The sequence below is a fragment of the Vanessa atalanta genome, chromosome 25, assembly GCF_905147765.1.
Source record: "Vanessa atalanta chromosome 25, ilVanAtal1.2, whole genome shotgun sequence".
Lineage (NCBI taxonomy): Eukaryota > Metazoa > Arthropoda > Insecta > Lepidoptera > Nymphalidae > Vanessa > Vanessa atalanta.
The window spans coordinates 5,662,803-5,684,814 of record NC_061895.1 but is presented as its reverse complement, the minus strand read 5'-3'; the positions used below and the strand labels follow the sequence as shown (position 1 = coordinate 5,684,814).

Here is a 22,012-nt window from a genome sequence, read left to right as displayed (position 1 = left end):
CTGATATACAATTATTGATAGAAAACTTTGTAACGATTAAATTTGAACTCCCTAATACAAATATAAAAGTAATGTAAATACAAATAAAAAAAATATATTTATCTAGGGTTAGTGTTCCTCCCTATTCTTATCTTTTTTATAGAAGGATATTTATCGCTTTTTTCAAGTTGAACATATTTAAAACTAAAGTGTCTATCAAAATTTGCTACACAAGTAATAAAATATTTTCAAAATAAAGAAAAACTTAATAAAACATATTACTATTTTAGCCCTCTAATAATTCTTAGAAGTAAAGAGAATTTGCAATTGGCAACATTGATTGTTTATTGACAAGGCAAATGACAGACGGCGGGGTCCTAGTTCGATGGCAGATTAATTGAAATAGTTTAGAAAAAATAAATGACTAGTTAATGAGCTTAGATTACATGTACATACAGTTGATGTGAAAATGTGGTGTTTATATATTATTTGAACTGTTTTCACACGAAAATTCGTGTATATTGTACTGTAAAGATGTATATTCACTACACGTTAGGAGCCATTTTTATTGTATTTATTTTGTGCGTTCATTGTGATAATGCTGGTACTAACAACGAAATCATGGAAATATACGGTAAGTAATAATATTTATCATCGCTTTTATTGTGTGATGTCTATCATTTACCTTTATCAGGTTTATATTCGTTTTGAAAAGATCACGCCTATATATTTCTGACCTGTCAATCTTAATATGTCTATAATATACGGCAGGGGAGTTTTGTGTCGAATTTGCGCGCGTATTTTGTATTTCAGTAAATGTTATTTATTTAGAATTTTAAATTACCTATATATCGATAAAAACACCGATACGACCATTTAATTTTTATTTATATATTTTTTTCAAGAGCCTTACATCCTGATCTTTTAAATTACGAGGTAGCGATTGATCAACATTTATTTAAGTGTAGTTTAGTTTATATATACATAGTTTGCACCACTTGCACATGTCTTGATGACAAAAGGTATTAAAAAAATATATGTTTTTTTTTTTGTTAAGTACTGCTATCATTTTGTTAAATTTAAAATGAATTATAGGTAAATTGAAAAAAAAATTTAGCAGAAAACGCTTAATTAAAGGATTCGCCCAATTTTCAGTGATTACCTTGACACAAATACATTTGAACTCTAAAAAGCATAAATCATTCCTCGTAATGAAAATGTATTCATATATTTAAGTTGCATTGCCTGAACATTGTTTTCAATTAGCATAATTATGAGTGTTTATATAATTAATGCAGAAAAAACAACAACAATCGGTTTCTCTATGGACTGTGTGCAGCGTTGTTAGTACAATTCAAAATAATACATTGTATCATTCTTACACATACATTCATAATACATTTAACCCACAATTATTCATTGTAAGGAGGTTCGGTAATTAATTAATGACATAATATATATATATATATTTTTTATTTTGATCTCTTCTCATCCTAAAATTGCAATCACATAACACATTAAAAATTACATCATGATAATCTAACTAACAAATAAAAATTTGATATACCTACCTATATATAAATTTGACAAGGGTAGAGAAATCCTTGGATAATATTTATTGTAATCGGAATAAAATTATTCAGATTCCATTTAATTCTTTTATATGCATTTGGTGAGTGGATCAATGAAATGAAAAGTAAATGATAAAAATATGTAATGTGATGTCTCTTGCTTATAAATTAAAATATCTTTATGTTATTATTGTCTTTCTTATGATGTGGCATATTTAATATTGTTAATCATAATGGGAGCTATTATATAGACTCTAATATTGTATAGTACAGTGGTTTGAACTCATGAACCTTAACCAAAGTTTGTGGGAAGCCCTTGATCATTGACTGTGTTTAAAATTTATTTCATACTCTGCTATGAAGGACAACATGTATTCTACGTTATAAATTTTTCTCCAACATTATATGTTTGATCAATTGATTAGCAGAAAACTAACTCAAAGACCTAGCAAATCACATTTCATCCGTCCAAGTCAGTTTAAGGGTAGAATAGCCGATTAATTATAAAAAATATATATCAATATTACATGATTATTAAAAGTCAAATTTAAAAAAATGCTCTCAAAATATACTTTTAATTCTAGGATATATATTCACTGTCCCATTTATTACGATCCATGCTCTTTCTTTGTATTGTAAGTAGGCCATAAGACAACAAAAGGATGCATTTCAGTTTTTTTTTTCCTTTTGTTCTTTCGCTTGAATGGAAAACAGCAGATTCATGCTTGATTAAATTAAAACAACTTTCGTAAAAGCGAAAGTTTTACTATGGTTAGTAAAAATAAGTTAGAACATTGAAGCGTGACATGATATAATAGATGGTGTTGCTCTTCTGTTATGGTTATTAAGATTCTAAGTGATTTGTTTTTATAAGCGAGTTTGCTCATTGGTTAGTGATGTGAATCTTTAGTAGAGATTGCAGGTTCGAATTCAGACTAACATAGCATGCATTTATAAATATCATGTGCATGATTGTGAAGGACAAAGTAACTTCAAATTTTCTCAAAGACAGAAAGAAGGAAAAATTATTTATTTATTATTATTATTTATATATAATACTTGTTTTTATATAATTTGTTTAAGAGACTTGGTTTTTCCATGCAAAGAGTCTAATAGGAAAATTTGATCATCGGCATATATATATATTTGTATGTATCTATTTTTTTTTGGGACCAATCTAAACCATCCACAGACCATTTCAAACACACACACATCACACATCACACACACAATCAAGATCGGTCCAGCAATACAAGTAGTGACATACACACTTAAAGAAATATTCTATAAAGATAATATGAACACTAATTATTTATTTATTTATTCATATGTAGGTACAAAAACATGATACAATTAGAGCATACATTAAAATTACGGACTTACACAATTTTGAGCTTGATTACATTCATTTGCATGATAGCATGTACACGGCTTGCTCAGCCCAATAATATAAATACAGTCAGGTGCTTTTTATATATTTAAAAAATAAGTAACAAATAATTTACAGTAATTAACATAGCACTAAGCCCAAACTATAAGATAAAAACCTAATGTTTTGAATAAAGTTTGTTTGTTTTGCAGAAGGATATTGTGCAATATTGAGCGCACAAAGATAATTAAATATGTATTATATCGAACTTTAAAGCAAGAAGATCCGGGACAGAGAGCTGGTTAACTTATCATACAGTATAAATAATCGTTTAATTTACATATGTAATTATATATACTATGTAATTTATTGGTGGAAAATAGGATATCCTGAGTTTCTTGCCGTGAAACTGTTGGTGTTGTGATGGTTAAATTAAATTTAATCTTGTGTTCAAAAGTCCCTATGTATGAATAAAGTTTTTCTTTTTATAAAATAATATTTATTTTTATAAAATAAGATTTTCGAAATAGTTCTGACCAATGAGTTTTCATATTTCCATGTGTAAATTGTGTTTATTATTAAAAAAAAAGAAACTTAATAAAACCAGCATGTATCGAATGAAACGCTGTACGTATCTTCGCAAATCCGTAGTGGAGCATTGTGGTGGAATAATCCCAAGATTTTCTCTTATTAAGAGAGTAATCCTATGCCCAGCAGTACCGCATTAGCGGTTTCAACAGTCCGACTTACTTAATGACTAATAGTTTCTATATATATTTAATTCGTACGTCTCACTTTCTGGAATTTTCTTAGAAAAAAAATGCTGACATCCTTTTAATAAAACTACGACAGGTACTGTTTCCACCTCTCTGGTCTAAACGAATATCTTTAATTAGCATAAACAACGAAACAGTTGTTTTAAACAAACATTACGCCAATTAAAAGCACAATATGTCGAAATACATGAATATACATTTTTTTGGCCCGTAAATGTCCCACTGCTGGGATAAAGGCCTCCTCTACGTTTAAGGAGAAGGTTTGGAGCATATTCCACCACGCTGCTCCAATGCGGGTTGGCGGAATACACATGTGGCAGAATTTCGCTGAAACTAGACACATGCAGGTTTCCTCACGATGTTTTCCTTCACCGCCGAGCACGAGATGAATTATAAACACAAATTAAGCACATGAAATTTCAGTGGTGCCTGCCTGGGTTTGAACCCGAAATCATCGTAAAAAAAGGATACACAATATAAATAGCGTATTAATGCAAGAAATTTTTCATAATTTTACAAGTAAGATACAAAGTTTGTTTTTACAGAAAATCTCTAATTTTTATTCAAAACATCGCGGACCACAAAAATAAATCTCGCCGTTACGCTCGGCAGATTTGAAACAGTAAAATTGGTGGTTATTGAAAGTCTTTTGTAAATTAAATAAAAAATAATCTATACATATAATAGAACTGGAGTGTCTGTTTGTAATATTAAAATAATCCATTTTTACTAAATGCATATGTATGTATACACGGTACATTATACAATTTATAAAATAACATTTTTTACAATTTTTGTCTGCCTGTCTGTCTTTTTGTTCCGGCTGAACCGATTTCGAAGGGACTTTCACTGGCAGATTGCGGATGTAATAAGGAGTAACTAAGGCTACTTTTTTTTAGAATTATGTATTATATATACAAAATAAATATTAAATCACGTTACAATATCTAAATGAATTAAATTCCAACAAAGCGCACGACGTCGCGGGCACAGCTAGTTTGTTAATAAATTTAATAAAATGCGATTTTTTTATATAGTAAAGAAGTATGTTATGCTTCGCATCCTCGTCCTATATTATTCTAAATATTATTAAAAAAACAACAATATACTTAATACACGCACGCAAGGGAATAGAGACCGGAGCAGAGAGGAGGCAAGGAGACATAAAAGAGCATCATTCCGTTATCCACGATATACGAGTCGGTCTCACCCAAGGCGAGCCAATAGATATTATACATTTAAAAACCACGATGACGGATATTTCGCTATAAAGATTGCGGTTACGGTATTATGCAGATAAACACCGTTACCTAATACATATTCAAGTTCGGGGAAAAACGAGATGCCTTTTATTAGATACTTATAGAGTAAACTTCAATATAATAAAATCATCATCATTTGATGACGATATCCTAGCGGATCCGGGATGTAAATAAGATTAAATAAAAATGTTTTTTTTTTTTTAATGTAAATTATTATTATATGCAAGGTTACGTGTTGGGAAATTCTACAGAACTCCGGACATGCTAGCTGTTATCGCCTCCAACCGGTTTTTATTTATGCACAGAGATGTACACTATCATACGATACGGTAGATGTTTCGTTTGAATTCGCTAATCTCAATAAATAGTGAAACTGATTTAATTTGGTGGTAGGGATTTCTTGAAGCCCGTCTGGGTACCAGTCACTCATCAGATATTCTTCGTCCAGACATCAGTACTCGTTATTCTTGTGTTCCGGTTAGGAGGGTGAATGAGCCAGTGTAATTGCCGGCACATGGGACATAACATCTTAGTTCTCAAGTTAGGTGGCGCATTGACGATATAAGAAATTGTAAATATTTCTTACTGAGTGATTGCCAATGGGCGGTAGTGAAAACTTGCCATTAGGTGATCCATTTACTCGACAGTCAACAATAACAAAAAAAAAATGAGATTGAGATTCGTTGTGATGTCCTAAGAATAGTTTGCTCATCACAAATCTAAATAACATGAATCACTTTTGTTACAATAAAATCTTTATATGATATTTGTGTGGTAAATATTCTCGTCAATGACATCAATATTATTAACGAACAATAACTGTGTATTAATAAAATTATTAATAATGAATTACTAATGGCGAATTCATTGTTAATTCGGCACTGAGCTTGGCGTAGGCGTTCGCTTATTAATCAATCGAAATTTTTAGAGCATCAACATCATCATTTAATAATATTCGTTTAATTTGCACAAATATAGAAAACTAGTTGACGTCCGTGGCTTTGCTCGCCATTTAGAGGGTGGTCGTAGTCTTCGACATAAAAAAGTTGCCAGTTTTTGTTGGAGTTCAAGTGTGCTTCGTACCATTTTTATCAAATTCGGTGTATTGGTTTGGCGAGCAAGAGCAACAGACAGAGTTACTTTTGCATTTATAATATTAATATAGATAACGCAGAACAAATACGTTTTTCTGTTCACAATAAGCAGGCGCGTCAAATATGACAAATGTTTGTGTTGATTTTCCACAGACGTTTTGCTTCGTAACCCTTGCATCGCCCTTGCGTTACTTTAATAACGTTAATTATAAAAGAAAATAAAAATGTAGCATTTTGCATCTAGTGTTTTTCCGAGCAAATATTTTGACAGCTTGTTAGGCCGCTGTTCTACGGTTCACACCAAATCGGGCCGATAAAATTCATGCATGCTGAAGTCTTGGAGCGTTGTATCGGAAATACCATGCTCGTGTAAGCACGGTCTTGCTCCTGAATTATTTTCTGACGTATCTGATTTCTTGTCCCATAATATGAGAGTGCCATTTATGTTTGTGCACATACCTGTGCATAATAACATGTCCTGCGTAAATGGCTAAGCTCCCGAGAGAATAGCCGTGGTCGATATCGATCACAACATGATCGACATCAAATATTTAGGTAATCCCTAAACGTAGAGCCGGCGGCCATTGCACTGGTGTAATAAATAAAACGAAAACTGTCAAGACGATGTGGGTATAGTTACGTGAGAGGAAGGTCATTTCCATTACTGACTCATTGTACCGGTGGGATACTGCATATAGCTGCCGGATCATTCGAACAATATACAACCGTATATTGTTTGGATTAAGAATCGTTTTCGTGTGATTTTATTTACAATGCAATGCGATAAGAAATAATGGAGCGACCAAATTTTATGGTCGAAGATTGGCTCGGGGATTAAGTTTTCCTTACCGTTATTTTTTGTCTTGTATGTTGGTATGTTTTGTTCCAAATTTGAAGGTATAATAATGTAGGAAAGTCTGTCTGTGTTCCTGTTCGTTTACGTGTGAGATCTTTTCTGAAGTGACCATTATTTTTTTGATTCTTCGATGATTCGATTCTCTCATTGAGTCTGGTAAACTGCGTTTATTAAGTATTTTAGATTGTATTATATTTAAAAACAAAATATATCTGAAATGAGCTCTGATTTCCTACTATACGTTAAATGACTAGCATGTTAAATGACGATTCAAAAGTGCTTGTAAACGCCTACTTAAATAAAGTTTATTTTGATTGATTTTGATTTTTAAAGTTTAATTTTTATTATGTTAGCGAAACAAACAGGTAATTGTACATAATTAAAAAATAAAAATATTATTTATTTAAATTGGCCCATAAAGCATTTTTAAGTCGTCGTGTCATAGCGTTGAATCAAGTGTAAAGCTACTACCGATCCGGAAAGTACCTAGATTCTACTAAGAAAAATCAGCAAGAAATTCAGTTAGTAGTTACTCCTTTCCACAATTTTAATTATAGTATGTGTCTATAGAGTAGATGTAGATATATACTATTAAATTTACCACGCTTTTTATCACTATAATCTTTTATTGAGTAAATATGCCTTATTTATCAATGTTATTTTAACATGAGCTTTAATTTCATTTTAATAGGCTAAATTAAAAATAACTGTGGAATCTTATTATAGATACGAATACCGTGACCCGCACCGTAAGAAGGATATACTAATTTGCGAAGAAGGAAACTACATAGGTGTTATCATTTATTAAAATATTAATTGAATATATTCAATTTTAATAACCCAATCAAGTTACCTCTTAAAATTAACATATGCATAGTATACTTAATAATATAGAAATTAACTAGCAACCCGTCCCGGCTTGTCACGGGTGTAATGCTGATACTAAATATACTACAGAATGTCTAACAGCGTTCACAGTTTTTCACTCATTAGACAATACAAACCGCTATGTCCCTGTCTTTTAAATCTGTAATATCTTCGAAAATATTCATTTAAATTATATGCTGTAAAAGGGTTATATTGATCTATATTAAATGCACAATTTATTTAATGTACTTAATTGGATAAGGATTAATGCTGTATTGCTTAAAATCGCTTCGATAACAAGTCATTATTTTTTGTAAAAAGCAAAGGATAAAAAATGTTTGTTGTGAGCTATCTCTAAGAGATAGACATATACCATCGCGAACTTTTTTAGGTGTACAATACTGTAGTAAATTATTTTGATCTATCTTGTAGGGTTCAGCGAGCGTTTGCAATGTAAGAGCAAAAAATGTGTTTATTTACTACATAACTTCAGAAACCTCTAAAATTATCAGTGTTTGTATACTATATTGTGCATGTATTATACATATAAACCTTCCTCTTGTATCAATCTATCTATTAAGAAAAACCGCATCAAAATCCGTTGTGTAATTTTAAAGATCGAAGCATACAGAGGGACAGACAGCGGTAAGCGAATTAGTTTTATACAATGTAATGATTACATAATATAATTTTCAAAAACAAGACAAAGTTTGCAAATGATAAATAGCTAAATAAAATGATCACTAAATTGATAGAGCGAACAAGAAATCACATTTAAAATAATTAATTTCTTGATGTAATCAACACTGACACAACATGAGCCGAGATGACCCAGTGGTTAGAACGCGTACATCTTAACGGATGATTTCGGGTTGAAACCTAGGCAAGCACCACTGAATTTTCATGTGCTTAATTTGTGTTTATAATTCATCTAGTGCTCGGCGGTGAAGGAAAACATCGTTAGGAAACCTGCATGTGTCTAATTCCAACGAATTTTAGTCACATGTGTATTCGACTTACCCGCATTGGAGAAGCGTGGTGGAATATGCTCCAAACTATCTCCTCAAGGGAAGAGCCCAGCAGTGGAAAATTTACAGGCTGTTAATGATAATGTATGTAATGTAATCAAGACTAATATTATAAATGCGAAAGTAACTCTGACTTTAAACAACTACACGCTTAAACCGATGAATATATTAGATAAGATGAAGTTTGGTAAGGGGATAGTTTGTGTCCCGCGAAAGGCTACTTTTTTTTAATTCGTCCCTCGAGATATTTGCAAAAGAATTGCAGTTGGTGATCGGCGTTGGTGTTTTAATGTTTACAACATTATATATGTTGGAAACATTTTTAAATATTTGAAATATCATAGATAACATCATCAAAACGACTAAGTTTATTATAAATGTTGTCTTGCACACTATGCTCTTGTATGTTATTACTTGACTCATAGAATCCGTAAGAATAATTATGTTTTTTTTTAGTATAAATGCGTTTTCTATTTGTAGTCTTATTCCATATGTAATAAGTCTGATAATGGACTGGCGTAAGTTCGTTGAATAAGTAACTCGCAAACAACTCATTTAAGTTAGAAAAAAAAAGTAAAAATTTGTTAATTTTTTGTTGTAGATTGTGATCTGTTTGAAAAATATACATCTAAAAATGTTTAGGGAATAATTATTTAAAAAATGCTAAATATTATTGCTAGGTGATAGAATTAATGATGACTATGTACCTACCTAGACAGGCTTGTACAAAGACCTACCAGCAAGTAAGTAGGTTTAACTAAAAGAAGAACGCTTTAAGTAAGGACGTTAATCTAGGATTTAATGTAATCGATGATCCTCAGTACATTAGTCAACGTTTCCAATGTCTCCTTTCAATATACAAGTATGTTATCTGAACTATATTTTCTATGTATGAATAATGTTTTTTTTAATGTGTGTGTGTGTGCCTCAATAATCTAAATACTACCAAACGTATATATACACATACTGATGTATAAGACTCCCTTCTTTCCATTTTTATTTAATACCGAACATATGTGGGCGAAGCCTTGCCTCTTTTTATAAATGATCAAAATAATATATGTACTATTAATTGTTTAATAATTCATGTACTATTGGTTTATCATTATTTTTAACTTATGAATGTTTTTTTTTCTCCTTCGCAGTAATTTATAGTCAAGTTACAATACTCTAAGTTGATATAAATCTGTCTAGAAGGTATTTTACGAATGATATTCTAAGAAACAGTTACAAAAGATATTTCATAACCTATACCAGTATAAAGTTTTTTTTTCCTTTTTTATGTTCGAACGCGCTAATCTCAAGAACTGCGGTTTCTATTTGATGTAATATTTCTGTGGTCGATGATCGCACGTTTACAAAAAGTTACATTTTGTATTAATTCAACTTTAAATTACGACCTTTTGAGATTTTAAAAACGCTGACGTTCTAGAAATTTTAGTCAGGTACTTATCGTATCTGTATTTTATAAAATCTAAATTTAAACGTTTCCGTTTATAAAATTATATAACGTATTATAAAATTGTATTAATGAACAAAAGACTTGCAGAATTTTAGTATAAGGTTAATTCTGTTTCCAAAACAACTAGAAAGAGAGTTCACCCTTCTTTAAAGTTATCTACTTTTTTATAAAAAAAAAAATTGTGTGACGTCACAACATAGCAACTTTTAAACGATCGAAATATATCCTAATATAAAGAGATGTTGTATTTTAGTTCAGTAAATAATAAGTATGACAGAAATAATATTTGGTAACAATAGTAACCATGAGTTTTAAAAAGAAGGTTATTTGTATGAAGTGTTGGTAGGAGTAGCCGGAAGCTGTGACACGTTGTACATAGTAAATACGTACATCGTATATGTAGCACTTTAATAAGCATATTTTAAGTTCCAAATTTAAACGTAGTATATACGGCATAGAGCCAAGGCGGCCTAGAGAACGCGTGCATCTTAACCGATGATTGCAGGTTCAAAACCAGGCAAGCACTATTGAATTTTCATGTGCTTAATTCGTGTTTATAATTCATCTCGCGCTCGTGATTCATCATGTGTCTTATTTTTTATGAAATTCTGCCACATGTGTATTCACCAACTCGTATTGGAGCAGCGATGTGGAGTAAGCTTCAATCATTCTCCCCAATGAGAGAATACTTTACACACGGCTAGTATATAGACCAGGGCTAACAGGCATCAGGGCAACGGGCGTCACACATACCAATGATCGCCGATAATTTAACGTATACCCTATTCCAATGGAAGTAGGAAAAACTTTAAACAAACTTAGATACACGTATTTTATGAGATTTTCTGATAATTCAGCTATATTGTGCACTACTAAGAGTTCATGATTAATATATATTTATTTATAATACAACACTATTACACTTAACTACTTATTTTCATTTAAATTTTACTTCCAAAATTCCGACAACAGTTTCGTCGGCGTTCAAAACGCCATTTTTTCGAAAAACTATAGTGAATATCATAGATTAATCAAGCTCTCTACCAAAGATATGTCAATTTGCTGTCAAATGTTGTTTATTTGGCTTTTTTCCTGATATGGTTGGAATAGAGTATAGAGGGGCGCGTCTTCGAGAGTAAATAGACCTATATGTATATTTGTGTGCGTAATGTTGCCTTCTCAATCACCTGAAGAAGAGCCCGCATTCGTTCTATATTCAAGTGCACTTCAAGTAATTCGTGTTATCACTAAAGGGGTCACAAGTTTGATTCTGAATTTGAATAAAACTTATTCTTTTATAACTTTTAAAAGAGTTTATTTATATACTGGAAATTATGTTTTATTTTTTATAATTTTGTTGGTTATACGAACAAACATAAAGGTTTTCTGTAAAACAAATATTTCTCTCTCTTTCCATATTTAAACGACTTAAATGTAATTAAGGTTTTAAATGTCGCATTTAAATGGAGTTTGAGTTTGAATTTCGAATATATTTTTCTTAAATGGAGTATTGTGCTAACATTTTTGCAACTTATGACCGCATAAATAAATGGAAAAGAAGGGTTCTGTTGGAGTGGCGCTCCGGGCGGTCGGCCGAGTAGTTTCTAAAAAAAGATCTGAAGATTTGGGTTCGTTTGTGAAGGCGTATATACGACACAGCCTCTAACATGATCAGCGAGCATGCTAAATCAGCTCTTTGAAGGGTTTTCCTAAAATATAAATGGGAAAATGCATTTTTGGTAGGTACTTTTGGGCAGCAATGGATTAACCTCGTTTTCAAATTAGGATAGTTTATAGCATAGTGATGAAGGCTACAGTTTTTATCCCGGTAAAATGAGTTTCCCATGAGTTTAAAGCTGTAGGGTAATATACCCAATCTTCTTCTCATTCAGACAAGAAAAATCCTACATTGAGACCATTTTAAATCTACAACCTTATAGAGTAAAGGTTATAAGTAACAGTTAATTATTTAAATGTGCATTGCAAGATTTTTAATGAAGTAGCAATTTATCGGTATTTTTTTTGCAATTGTTTTTGACTCATACGTGACTGAACTATGCCAGAAAACATCAGCCATGTTCAAACAGATGTACAAAGTTTTAATACAATTGTTGATGGATTCTCGAAAGTTTACAACACAAACACAATGATTATACATATATACGAGGGGATTGTCTCACTTAGCTAACCTGTATAAATATAGCATTAGGTATGATCTTAATGAGAGTTTCTTGCAGTTTTTTCTCGCTAAACGTTGCTTTCCGAAAAGATGGCAGTGTTTAAATATAGACGATTCAAAACGTTTTATTGTTAATTTAAATACGGTATGATACTCATCTAGAATGTTGAGACTCTTTTTTTGTTATTGTATAATATCGGTTTGAAATACTTGAACTGAATTGAATTGTAACTTATATATTAATTCTAAAACCAAATACTCTAAAAATTAGTTCACGATTCTAAGTTCCAACTGATACCACTAACCTTCCTTTGTTCAACCGATTTTCCACGATTCTCTAATACGTAATCGTATACTATAAATCAAAGATTATTGGAAAATTGGGCGTTAATTGTATAAAGAAACGGCGAAACTGAAGGAAATCGATGTGTTAGTTTTATAAAACGAATCGATAGCGGAAATGAGAATATGTTATTTCCTCCGTTAGTTATGACTATTATTAACTCGTCGGGCTATCTAGACAGCGTGCCTGAGGTTGAGGGAATCGTTGATAATGTAATATATGTGTTGTGTCACTAAAATCGCTATCAGCAATGCTATTCTGTAACTCACTTTGTGTATCACTCGTGAAAATATTGAAAATCGATTTACGGAGATACTATACATTTTGATGCGTGTATCTTTTTAATGCCTGATTGTTTTATTCAAGAGACGACTTTTTGTTCACGAGGCGTAATTCAGAAGCTAAAAAAGAAAAGTTTGTTCAAATATTTTTTCAGTATCAGCACGAAGTCGGGACGTTGGATATGCTACCCTCCTTCGTAAAAGACGTGATGCCTTTAGTCCTGTTTTTTTTTTTACACTAGCAGTCTGTAATTTTCCCACTGCTGGGCTAAGGCCTCCTCTCCCTTTGAGGAGAAGATTTGGAGCATATTCCACCACGTTGCTCCAATGTGGTTTAGTGGAATATGCTCCAAACCTTCTCTTGCGGTGCGGCTTTAGTCCTGTACTTAATTTTTTCTCATTTTTATTCGTTCGCTGTCCCTATTGGACTATGCAAGTGAGGGTAAGAGTGTATTTTTGTTTCCGTACACACTCGTGCACTGGAGAACATACTTACCGCATGTGGATGTTTCAAGACGTATGCTGCATTTTCTTATGTTTTATATCTTATGACATATACCGATAGCCCATTCCAATCGAAAAAGGGGGGAAGATTATCCTTAACACAGGTTATGTAACCCATAAAGGACAATAAGTTTCACTCTTTTTAGAGTGCCAAACTACATTTAAATAGAGTACTTAGCTAATAGTCATACTTATTTTGTAAAGTCATATGTATAAGCTTCTTTTGTGATATTAAATTTTTTTGCCAATAAATCATTATTACTATTATTTATTATTATAAACTAGCCTTCGATTTACGTATTCCATGCGATTTGATAATAGTACAGGTTTATTGTGCGCAACTAACAGTTCTTGATTAATATGATTTAATGCCTTGATTTATAATACAATACAATTCCGTTCAACTTATGTCCACTTTAATTTTACTTCCAAAGTTTCGATAACGGCTTCGTCAACGTTTAAAATGTCGTTGTTTCGAATTTCCTTAATTAATACCGTAGATTAGTCGAGCTTTCGACAAATGATATTGCGTCAATTCGATGTCAAATCGCTTATCCGCTTTGTATCATTGTACTTGCAATAAACAATAGTGTTACTATTGAGCCGAGATGGCCCAGTGGTTAGAACGCGTGCATCTTAACCGATGATTTCGGGTTCAAACCCAGGCAGGCACCACTGAATTTTCATGTGCTTAATTTGTGTTTATAATTCATCTCGTGCTCAGCTTTGAAGGAAAATATCACGAGGAAACCTGCAAGTGTCTAATTTCAACGAAATTCTGCCACATGTGTATTCCACCAACCCGCATTGGAGCAGCGTGGTGGAATATGCTCCAAACCTCCCCTTCAAATGGAGAGGAGGCCTTAGCCCAGCAGTGGGAAATTTACCGGCTGCTAATGTAATGTTACAATAGTTCAATTAATCGTTATTAATGGTCCAATTGATTAAAATCTGAATATATATATATTTATCCATATATATATTTTATTTATACATAATTTTTTATCAAACAATATTTTGATTTTTTTGGCTATTACATAGTTCTACTTCATGCGCACATGAGATACTGTAGAAGTACTTTAAAGTCAAAGCAAGGCATGCAATGACAGGTACCTAGTAATTTAATAACAGACAGAGTGGTCCGTTTGACTAGCTGCCACCTACACATTAATTATGCGCCTCTTTAATATCAATTCCTCCTAATTACAAAGGACGTAATAACTTAATCCTAGTCCCGTTAAAACAAATAAAATAAACTTGTAATGATAGATGTCTATTACCGCGTTATGCTCTTAGGTCTTTATTTTAATATTATTTTTTCGACTTAAATGTTAATGTGTTGACTCTAATTGTTTTAATAATGTTCGGTTAATCAAGAAACGATACGTTTTGGCAAACGGAGTCGTAAGTCGTCATATTGGACACAGGCACTGCGATAAATTTTAACCATCCATTGCTTCGTCAATGCAAATTTGCTTCCGACCTTATCGGAAATAATGGTAACTAAGAAAGCATGTTACTTATGTATCTACTCTGAGTTTCATGCCGTTTCTTCTCGCTGGATGATGCTTTCCGAAACGGTGGTAGTATTTAAATATCGACGATTCAGAAACGCTTCCTTGAGAAGTTTACTTGAATAAAATTGATTGGATTTGATTTGATTTGAGTTGGTTAATACCGGCTCTGAAAAAAAATTTCATTAGGTATTTTAAATATTGAGGTATTACTTTTAGAAAGGAGATCAATTATTTTTTTATTAAAATGAATTGTTATAATTACCACGATTGAAGTGCGTGCCGGTTTATCTTTGTATAAAATTTATTTCGAAATTAAATTATATTTTCGTGTCGGTGGTTTCGAGCGCTTGACGAATCAAAAGAATTTTTAAAAGTCTATTTGAATAATATTACTTTGAATTAGTTTATTTTTAGACTCTGTCTTGTTGTGTAACAACAGATTCGTCAGTCATTTAAAACTGCAATGATATATATTTAAAATGGATGTTTGTATTACTTTTTCTATTCCTATCAAGTAACTGATCGATATTAATACAGTACAACAGTAATAGTCTGTTAATTTCCCACTACTGGGCTTAAGGCCTCCTCTCATATAAACATAAATTAACCACATGAAAATTCAGTAGTGCTTACCTGGGTTTGAACAAGTAATCATCGGTTAAGATGCACGCATTCTAACTACTGGGTCATCTCGGCCATAGTTTGAGCGATTACCATGGGACTATATTTTATAAATCGTTGTCGCCCGTGGTTTCGAATGTGTGAATTAAGCTTGTACTTCAAGATGTCTTAGTGTGCGTGAGACGGACGGTGTGTACAGACAGCAAAAAAAAGCAAATGAGATTATATTTGTTTGAAAAGATAAATATATTTTATTAAAATTAATTACTTTAACATGGAGGGGTATGACTTCGTGAGTGAATAGATCTTGTTTTGTTGTTATTCGCCAATGGTGGTTTATACATACATATGGATGTAGCATATAATATTCTATTTCGTTTGTCAATCGCCATGAAAATTTGTATACATTTCAACGCAAATCGTATCAGATAATACTATACATAATCAAAGAGGCATTGCAACGTCAGGCGGGCGTTAGGTAATAATAATATAAAACTTCAATGGCCTTTGGCGATGAGGTAATTAATATTATCTGGCACTTAATCTAATATTTACTGTAAAGAGTTTTTACATAACACAAAAAGTAACGATAATAAGGTTGGCCGCTTAAAAACGTAATTAGAACTGTGATTTATGTATACTATTGTCTTCTTAATTAAGACACTTTTAAGGTCATTCTATTTTCAAATAGTTTTAAATCCATTCGAAATTTAAGTTCACGGATGATTTACAATCGCATCAGCGAACGATGAAATCGATGTTCAGTATTTGCTAATGTAAGCAATAGATAAGATATGTCATTGCAAACAATTTAACCGTTATTTAAAATTTTCCTATATATTAATAGCGTGAGCCGATTTTTGTCCCGGTGATTATGGGACGATTGCTGCACATAAAAAGGGTTCTTGATTGCAATTTACTAAATTGTTACGATTTAAAAAATAATTAATTTTCGAGAGTTGATTAAGTTACTGGCCGGGTAGGGAGCTAGCTATGCCTGTATAAAAAAAATACAAATGTAAAACGTGCGAACAGACATCGTCAGCTTACAATGAAATTAAATCAAAACAAAACCCGTCATAGATATCGAAATCCCTAAATCTGTACTATAAACGCGAAGTTTCGCGGGCGACACACTAGTATATCACATATGTGAAGGTTGAAGCATACGCTTCGAGAATGAAATAAATCGCCTCTGTAATTATGTTTTAATGACTGTCCCTAGATGTGTTCACGTCTTCCTTCGTCGTTGGCCTTCCTGTTTCTTCTGTCTAGTCTTCCTGGGCCTATGTCCTTGCTGGTTTTTAGCGCGTACTGAAACTAACTGTAAGATAGTTACGGCTTTACCTATAAATACCGTTTAAAGGGGGACTTATTTAACAAAACGACTTCTCGTTCTTTCGTATGTCAAATCTATGATGAGGGAAAGAGAGATCAGTGTTTAATAAAACACTCTGTTAAAAGTAAATAAGGTTTGTATTTTATGAGTTCTTATATGCAATGGCTGCCATTATTTGTTTTTGTTCGTGTGTATTGAGATGTGGTCTTTTCTTGGGTGATTTTTTCCTTATGTTGTTTACAGTAATAAACGAATATACTTATATTTGTAAACATATTTAAGACTACGTCTTTAAAAGTGTAGTCGTTGCTTATCAAAATAAATCCAAGTACCTATACAATAAAAAAAAATATTGGAAACTATCATATTATTATTTACTAATTATTGAATTAAATTAATATTTAACGTTTGCCTAAAACGTATTTCTTTTCGATAGAATCTAGGTTCTGAAGCTTAACCTGGGTAGCTTAGTATAATGTAAATTAAAAAAGGCTTAGTGTCTACTCGTCTAACTTATATTTCATTTATGAAGTTTCCTCACATTGTTAGTCATGTTTTAAACACTAGATCATAAAATATACTTATTATCTACTGAAGTATAAATCTATTCTGATATTATGAATGCGAAAGTAACTCTGTATGTCTGTCTGTTGCTTTCTCACGGCCAAACCACTGTACCGAATTGAATGAAATTTGTTATGAAGCAAGACTGAACTCCAATGGAAGACATGCTTTTTATGCCCAAAACTTGACGACCAATTAAATGCGAGCGAAGCCTCGGTCGACAACTAGTAATATATATAACTATATAAATAATCAACACTAAATTCAAACTCGTAGTTGATTTTATATCTATAATACTTTATGAAAGTAAGTATTTACTTATTTGAATCGTAAATTAAACTACTAATTAACCTCCGGTCGGAATGAAGATTCTGCTAATAAGAACCGGCAAGATACTCAGTAGTAACTCTTTTACGGCTAATTAGATTACTCAATCGTGTTATGTTGCTAAGTTATTGTATACTCAATAACACAGTCATGTTAAGTGGATACGCTAAACACCGCAGTGGAAATAGCCTCTGCTAAAATGCTGACACAAGTCGGAGTTAAGAGCCCTAGATAGGATGCAAGTCGTCTAGTTGACATTGTCTATCTAGGCGATTATAGGCTAGGTCAAGTATAGCCAGTTTTGTGTACACATCTCTCTCAATAATACCGCACTCACCTATACTTTTCGTATGTATGCGATTTATATAAAGCTTAGTATATTCACTTGGTGGTACGGCTTTTTGCGATCCCATTTTAGTAGGTACCCTCGGTTTCCACAGACTATTATTCTACCGCAGTAGTAGTATTGTTGTGTTCCGCCTCGACGGGTGAGTGAGCCAGTGTCAATGCAGGCACAACATCTTAGTTCCCAAGATTGGTGGAGCATTGGTTCTATGGTGGTCATATATTATGGCACTCACCATAAGGTGGCCCTTTTGTTTGTAGGCTTGGTTGATTACTAATCACAAATCATCACTTATACGTAGTATTGTTGTTTGTATAAGTGGTGCCCGAAGGCGATGTAACAAAAAATGGGTATTAGCCATCAGATGACCCCTTGACAGCCCGCTTACGTACGGATACAGTATCACATCAGCTTCCGATAAATGGGTTTAATACTTGATATATAAACACTAAGACCAACGTCTGTCTGGTTTTGCTAGTTAACACATCAATGCGAATGTATCTGTCGTTGTATGTTTCTAACACAATCATTCATTTTTTTTTCTGACTTTTATTTGTGCCAAAAAGGCACAGATTATTTCGCCAATGTCACTTGCGAAACACAATCATACTCCTACTGCTGAATGGATTCTATAGCTGTCAATTTTATCAAGAAATATGACAGGGGCAAGAAATGATACCTATTAAAAAAAACCCGTTTACAATAATATTAGTTGATTATTATGAGATGAGTTTCTATGTTTTACAAGGAGACTGCTAATGTATCTTTAACTGCTAGCTAATGCGCGGATTGCATTACAGTAGGTTTTTTTTTTTTTTGCAATTTATTCGATACGACACGCACCAATTTGAGGTCTTACAAGACTGCTAATGTATTTTTTATTTACTATTAACACTGTTACACAATAATACTTCTAATTTTTTTGTTAATAAGTTTCTAATATGATTTATGCCATCTAGTGTTTATGGTCCAGTGGTAGGATCTTCACGTAAGTGCCAACATCTTTATAATGATTTAATTCAATCGGATTAACGATTCGTAAGTACATATAATAGGAACAAAGACCAGTTTTTTTTTTAATATGAGATACAAGCTTTCGTCCGCGGCTTTGTTTGCGTTTTAGGTAAATTTCACCAAATTTGGTTCAGTGGTTTAGCCATGGAAGCAAACTCAAACTCAAATTCCTTTATTCAATATAGAAGTATTACACTTTCTTATTGATTGTCAAGTTAAACACTACCACCGGTTCGGAAAAGAAAACACCCTGACCTGAGAAGAACCGGCGAAAGAAACTCAGCGGGACTTTTTTTTTTTTTTTACGTCAAATTAATTATATACATAATTATATATGAGTAGAAACAGCCAGGAGGCGATCGTTTCATTCCCAAGGTGTGCTATCAAACATAAACTCACTAATTGTATAGTAACCTTTCGCACACAAGCGTTCCTTAACAATTTTTTTAAATTTCGCAACAGAAGCATTTTGAACGCTTTCTGGGATCCTGTTGTAGAAGCGTATACATTGCCCCACAAAAGAGTTACTGACTCTATGCAGTCGAGTAACAGGAGTAACAAGATTGTGTTTGTTCCTTGTACCAACGTTATGAGAATCACATTTTCTCATAAAAACATTAATATTTTTCCGTACATACAAAACATTACAGAATATATATTGAGAAGCAACAGTCAATATCTTAATTTCTTTAAATTTATACCTCAAAGATTCCTTGGCTCCCAGGTTATAGATTGCGCGAATAGCCCTCTTCTGCAGCACAAATATAGTATGGATAGCGGCTGCGTTACCCCAAAGCATAATACCGTACGACATTATACTGTGAAAGTAACTCAAATAAACTAGGCGAGCCGTATCAACATCGGTAAATAATCTAATTTTTTTGACCGCAAATGCCGCAGAACTCAGTCTACCCGCCAATCCGTTTATATGGGGGAGCCACTGTAATTTGGCATCAAGAGTAAGGCCAAGAAATTCAGTTGTTTCAACTGGATCCATCGATTCCCCATTGATAAGTACATCGGGTTTTACATTTTGCACGTTTGGTGTGCTAAATTTTACAATTTTAGTTTTTTTATTATTCAGCCTAAGATTATTTACGCTAAACCAGTGTACTATATCAGACATAGCATTGTTTACATCGTCATACTGTACCTGTTTCCTATTAATTTTAAAAACCAAAGAGGTATCATCAGCAAACAATACTATATCATGTTTGTTCCCAACAAGAAAGGGCAAGTCATTAATATATATGAGGAATAGAAAAGGTCCAAGAATTGATCCTTGTGGGACCCCCATACCAACTGAGACCCCAGGAGACCTTGTCCCTTTAACGTCAACCCTCTGAATTCTATTGTTAAGATAAGAAGTCAGAAGGTCGAGTGCACATTCTCTAATTCCATAGTGATATAGTTTCCTGACCAGAGTTTCATGTTGAACACAATCAAAGGCTTTGGATAAGTCGCAGAATATCCCTAAGGCATCCTGCGACCTCTCCCAGGCTTCATAGATATTTCTTATTAGTTCGATACCTGCGTCGGTAGTCGAGCGACCCCTCGTAAATCCAAATTGTTTTCTATGAAGCAGATTGTATCTATTGAAATATGCTAATAATTGATTTAAAATAATTTTTTCAAATATTTTGCTGAGGGTTGGTAGTATCGAGATTGGCCTATAGTTGTTAGGATCTGAAGAGCTACCAGATTTAAATATTGGAATGACTTTACTATGTTTCATCAGGTCAGGAAATACACCACGTTGAACACAATCATTGAATATTATTGCAAGATAAGGTGCAATTAGATCAATAATTGAATTAATCACCTTTACAGAAATACCCCATAGTTCAGCAGTTTTCTTAATGTCTAATGACCTAAATGTACAAATTATGTCATTGGTGTTTACAGGGGTAAAATTAAATTTTGATTTGCATTCACGTACATTTTCTTTCATCAATGATTCGGCAACTGCTGGAGAAGAAATAAGTAACTTAGTTGTAGAAACTGGTATGTCAGCAAAAAATTGTTCAAAAACTGAAGCAACTTCCCATTCACTATTTATGACTTTATTATTATAATTTAAGTTCAATTCGGAGCTGCGACTGCCACCTCTACCAGTTTCACAATTAATAATTTTCCAAGTCATTTTTATTTTGTCATGTGCATTCTTAATTCTATTTTTTATAGTTAAAGACTTTGCCAAAAAGCACACTTTTCTAAATAATTTTGAATAGTTACTTACATAGTTGGCAAAAGTGGCACTGTGATTGTACGTCCTTTCATTGTAAAGTTCGTACATTCGTTGCCTACTTTTATGAATTCCAATAGTAGCCCAATCATTGAATTTTAAAAAGTTTTTTGTATTAACTGTTTTAGAAGTGAATATTGCATCAAACTTGTTTCTAATTAATTTAAATAGATTATTAAACAAAGCATTGGGGTTATCACTAAAAGATAAGTGTGGTAGATTAGCCAAAATATTACTTCTAAACTTCTCAATACGACTAGTGGTCAAAGGAACAAACATTATTTTTTCGGAATTGCTTATTTTTTTAACATGGAAGTTAAATAAAGCTTGTTGTCCACAATGATCTGAATTTAGTTTATTAATTATAATTTTATTTTGTGGAATATGGGTTGCAAATATGTTATCTATGCAAGTTGCTGTGGAATCTGTTATTCTAGTTGGTTCTAAGAACAGATTTACCAGATTATA

At 32.5% G+C, this 22,012-nt stretch overlaps 1 protein-coding gene across 1 annotated transcript in view; it reads left to right on the top strand.

Moving 5' to 3' along the window:
• The first annotated feature begins 350 nt into the window (after positions 1-350).
• The window catches only part of LOC125073831, a 38,259-nt gene continuing 16,597 nt past the window's right edge, over positions 351-22,012 (top strand). Inside the window, exon 1 of the mRNA XM_047684939.1 lies at positions 351-613. Within this exon, the coding sequence (XP_047540895.1) occupies positions 514-613 (100 nt within the window). The 5' untranslated portion in view covers positions 351-513. The remainder of the gene's footprint in view (positions 614-22,012) is intronic.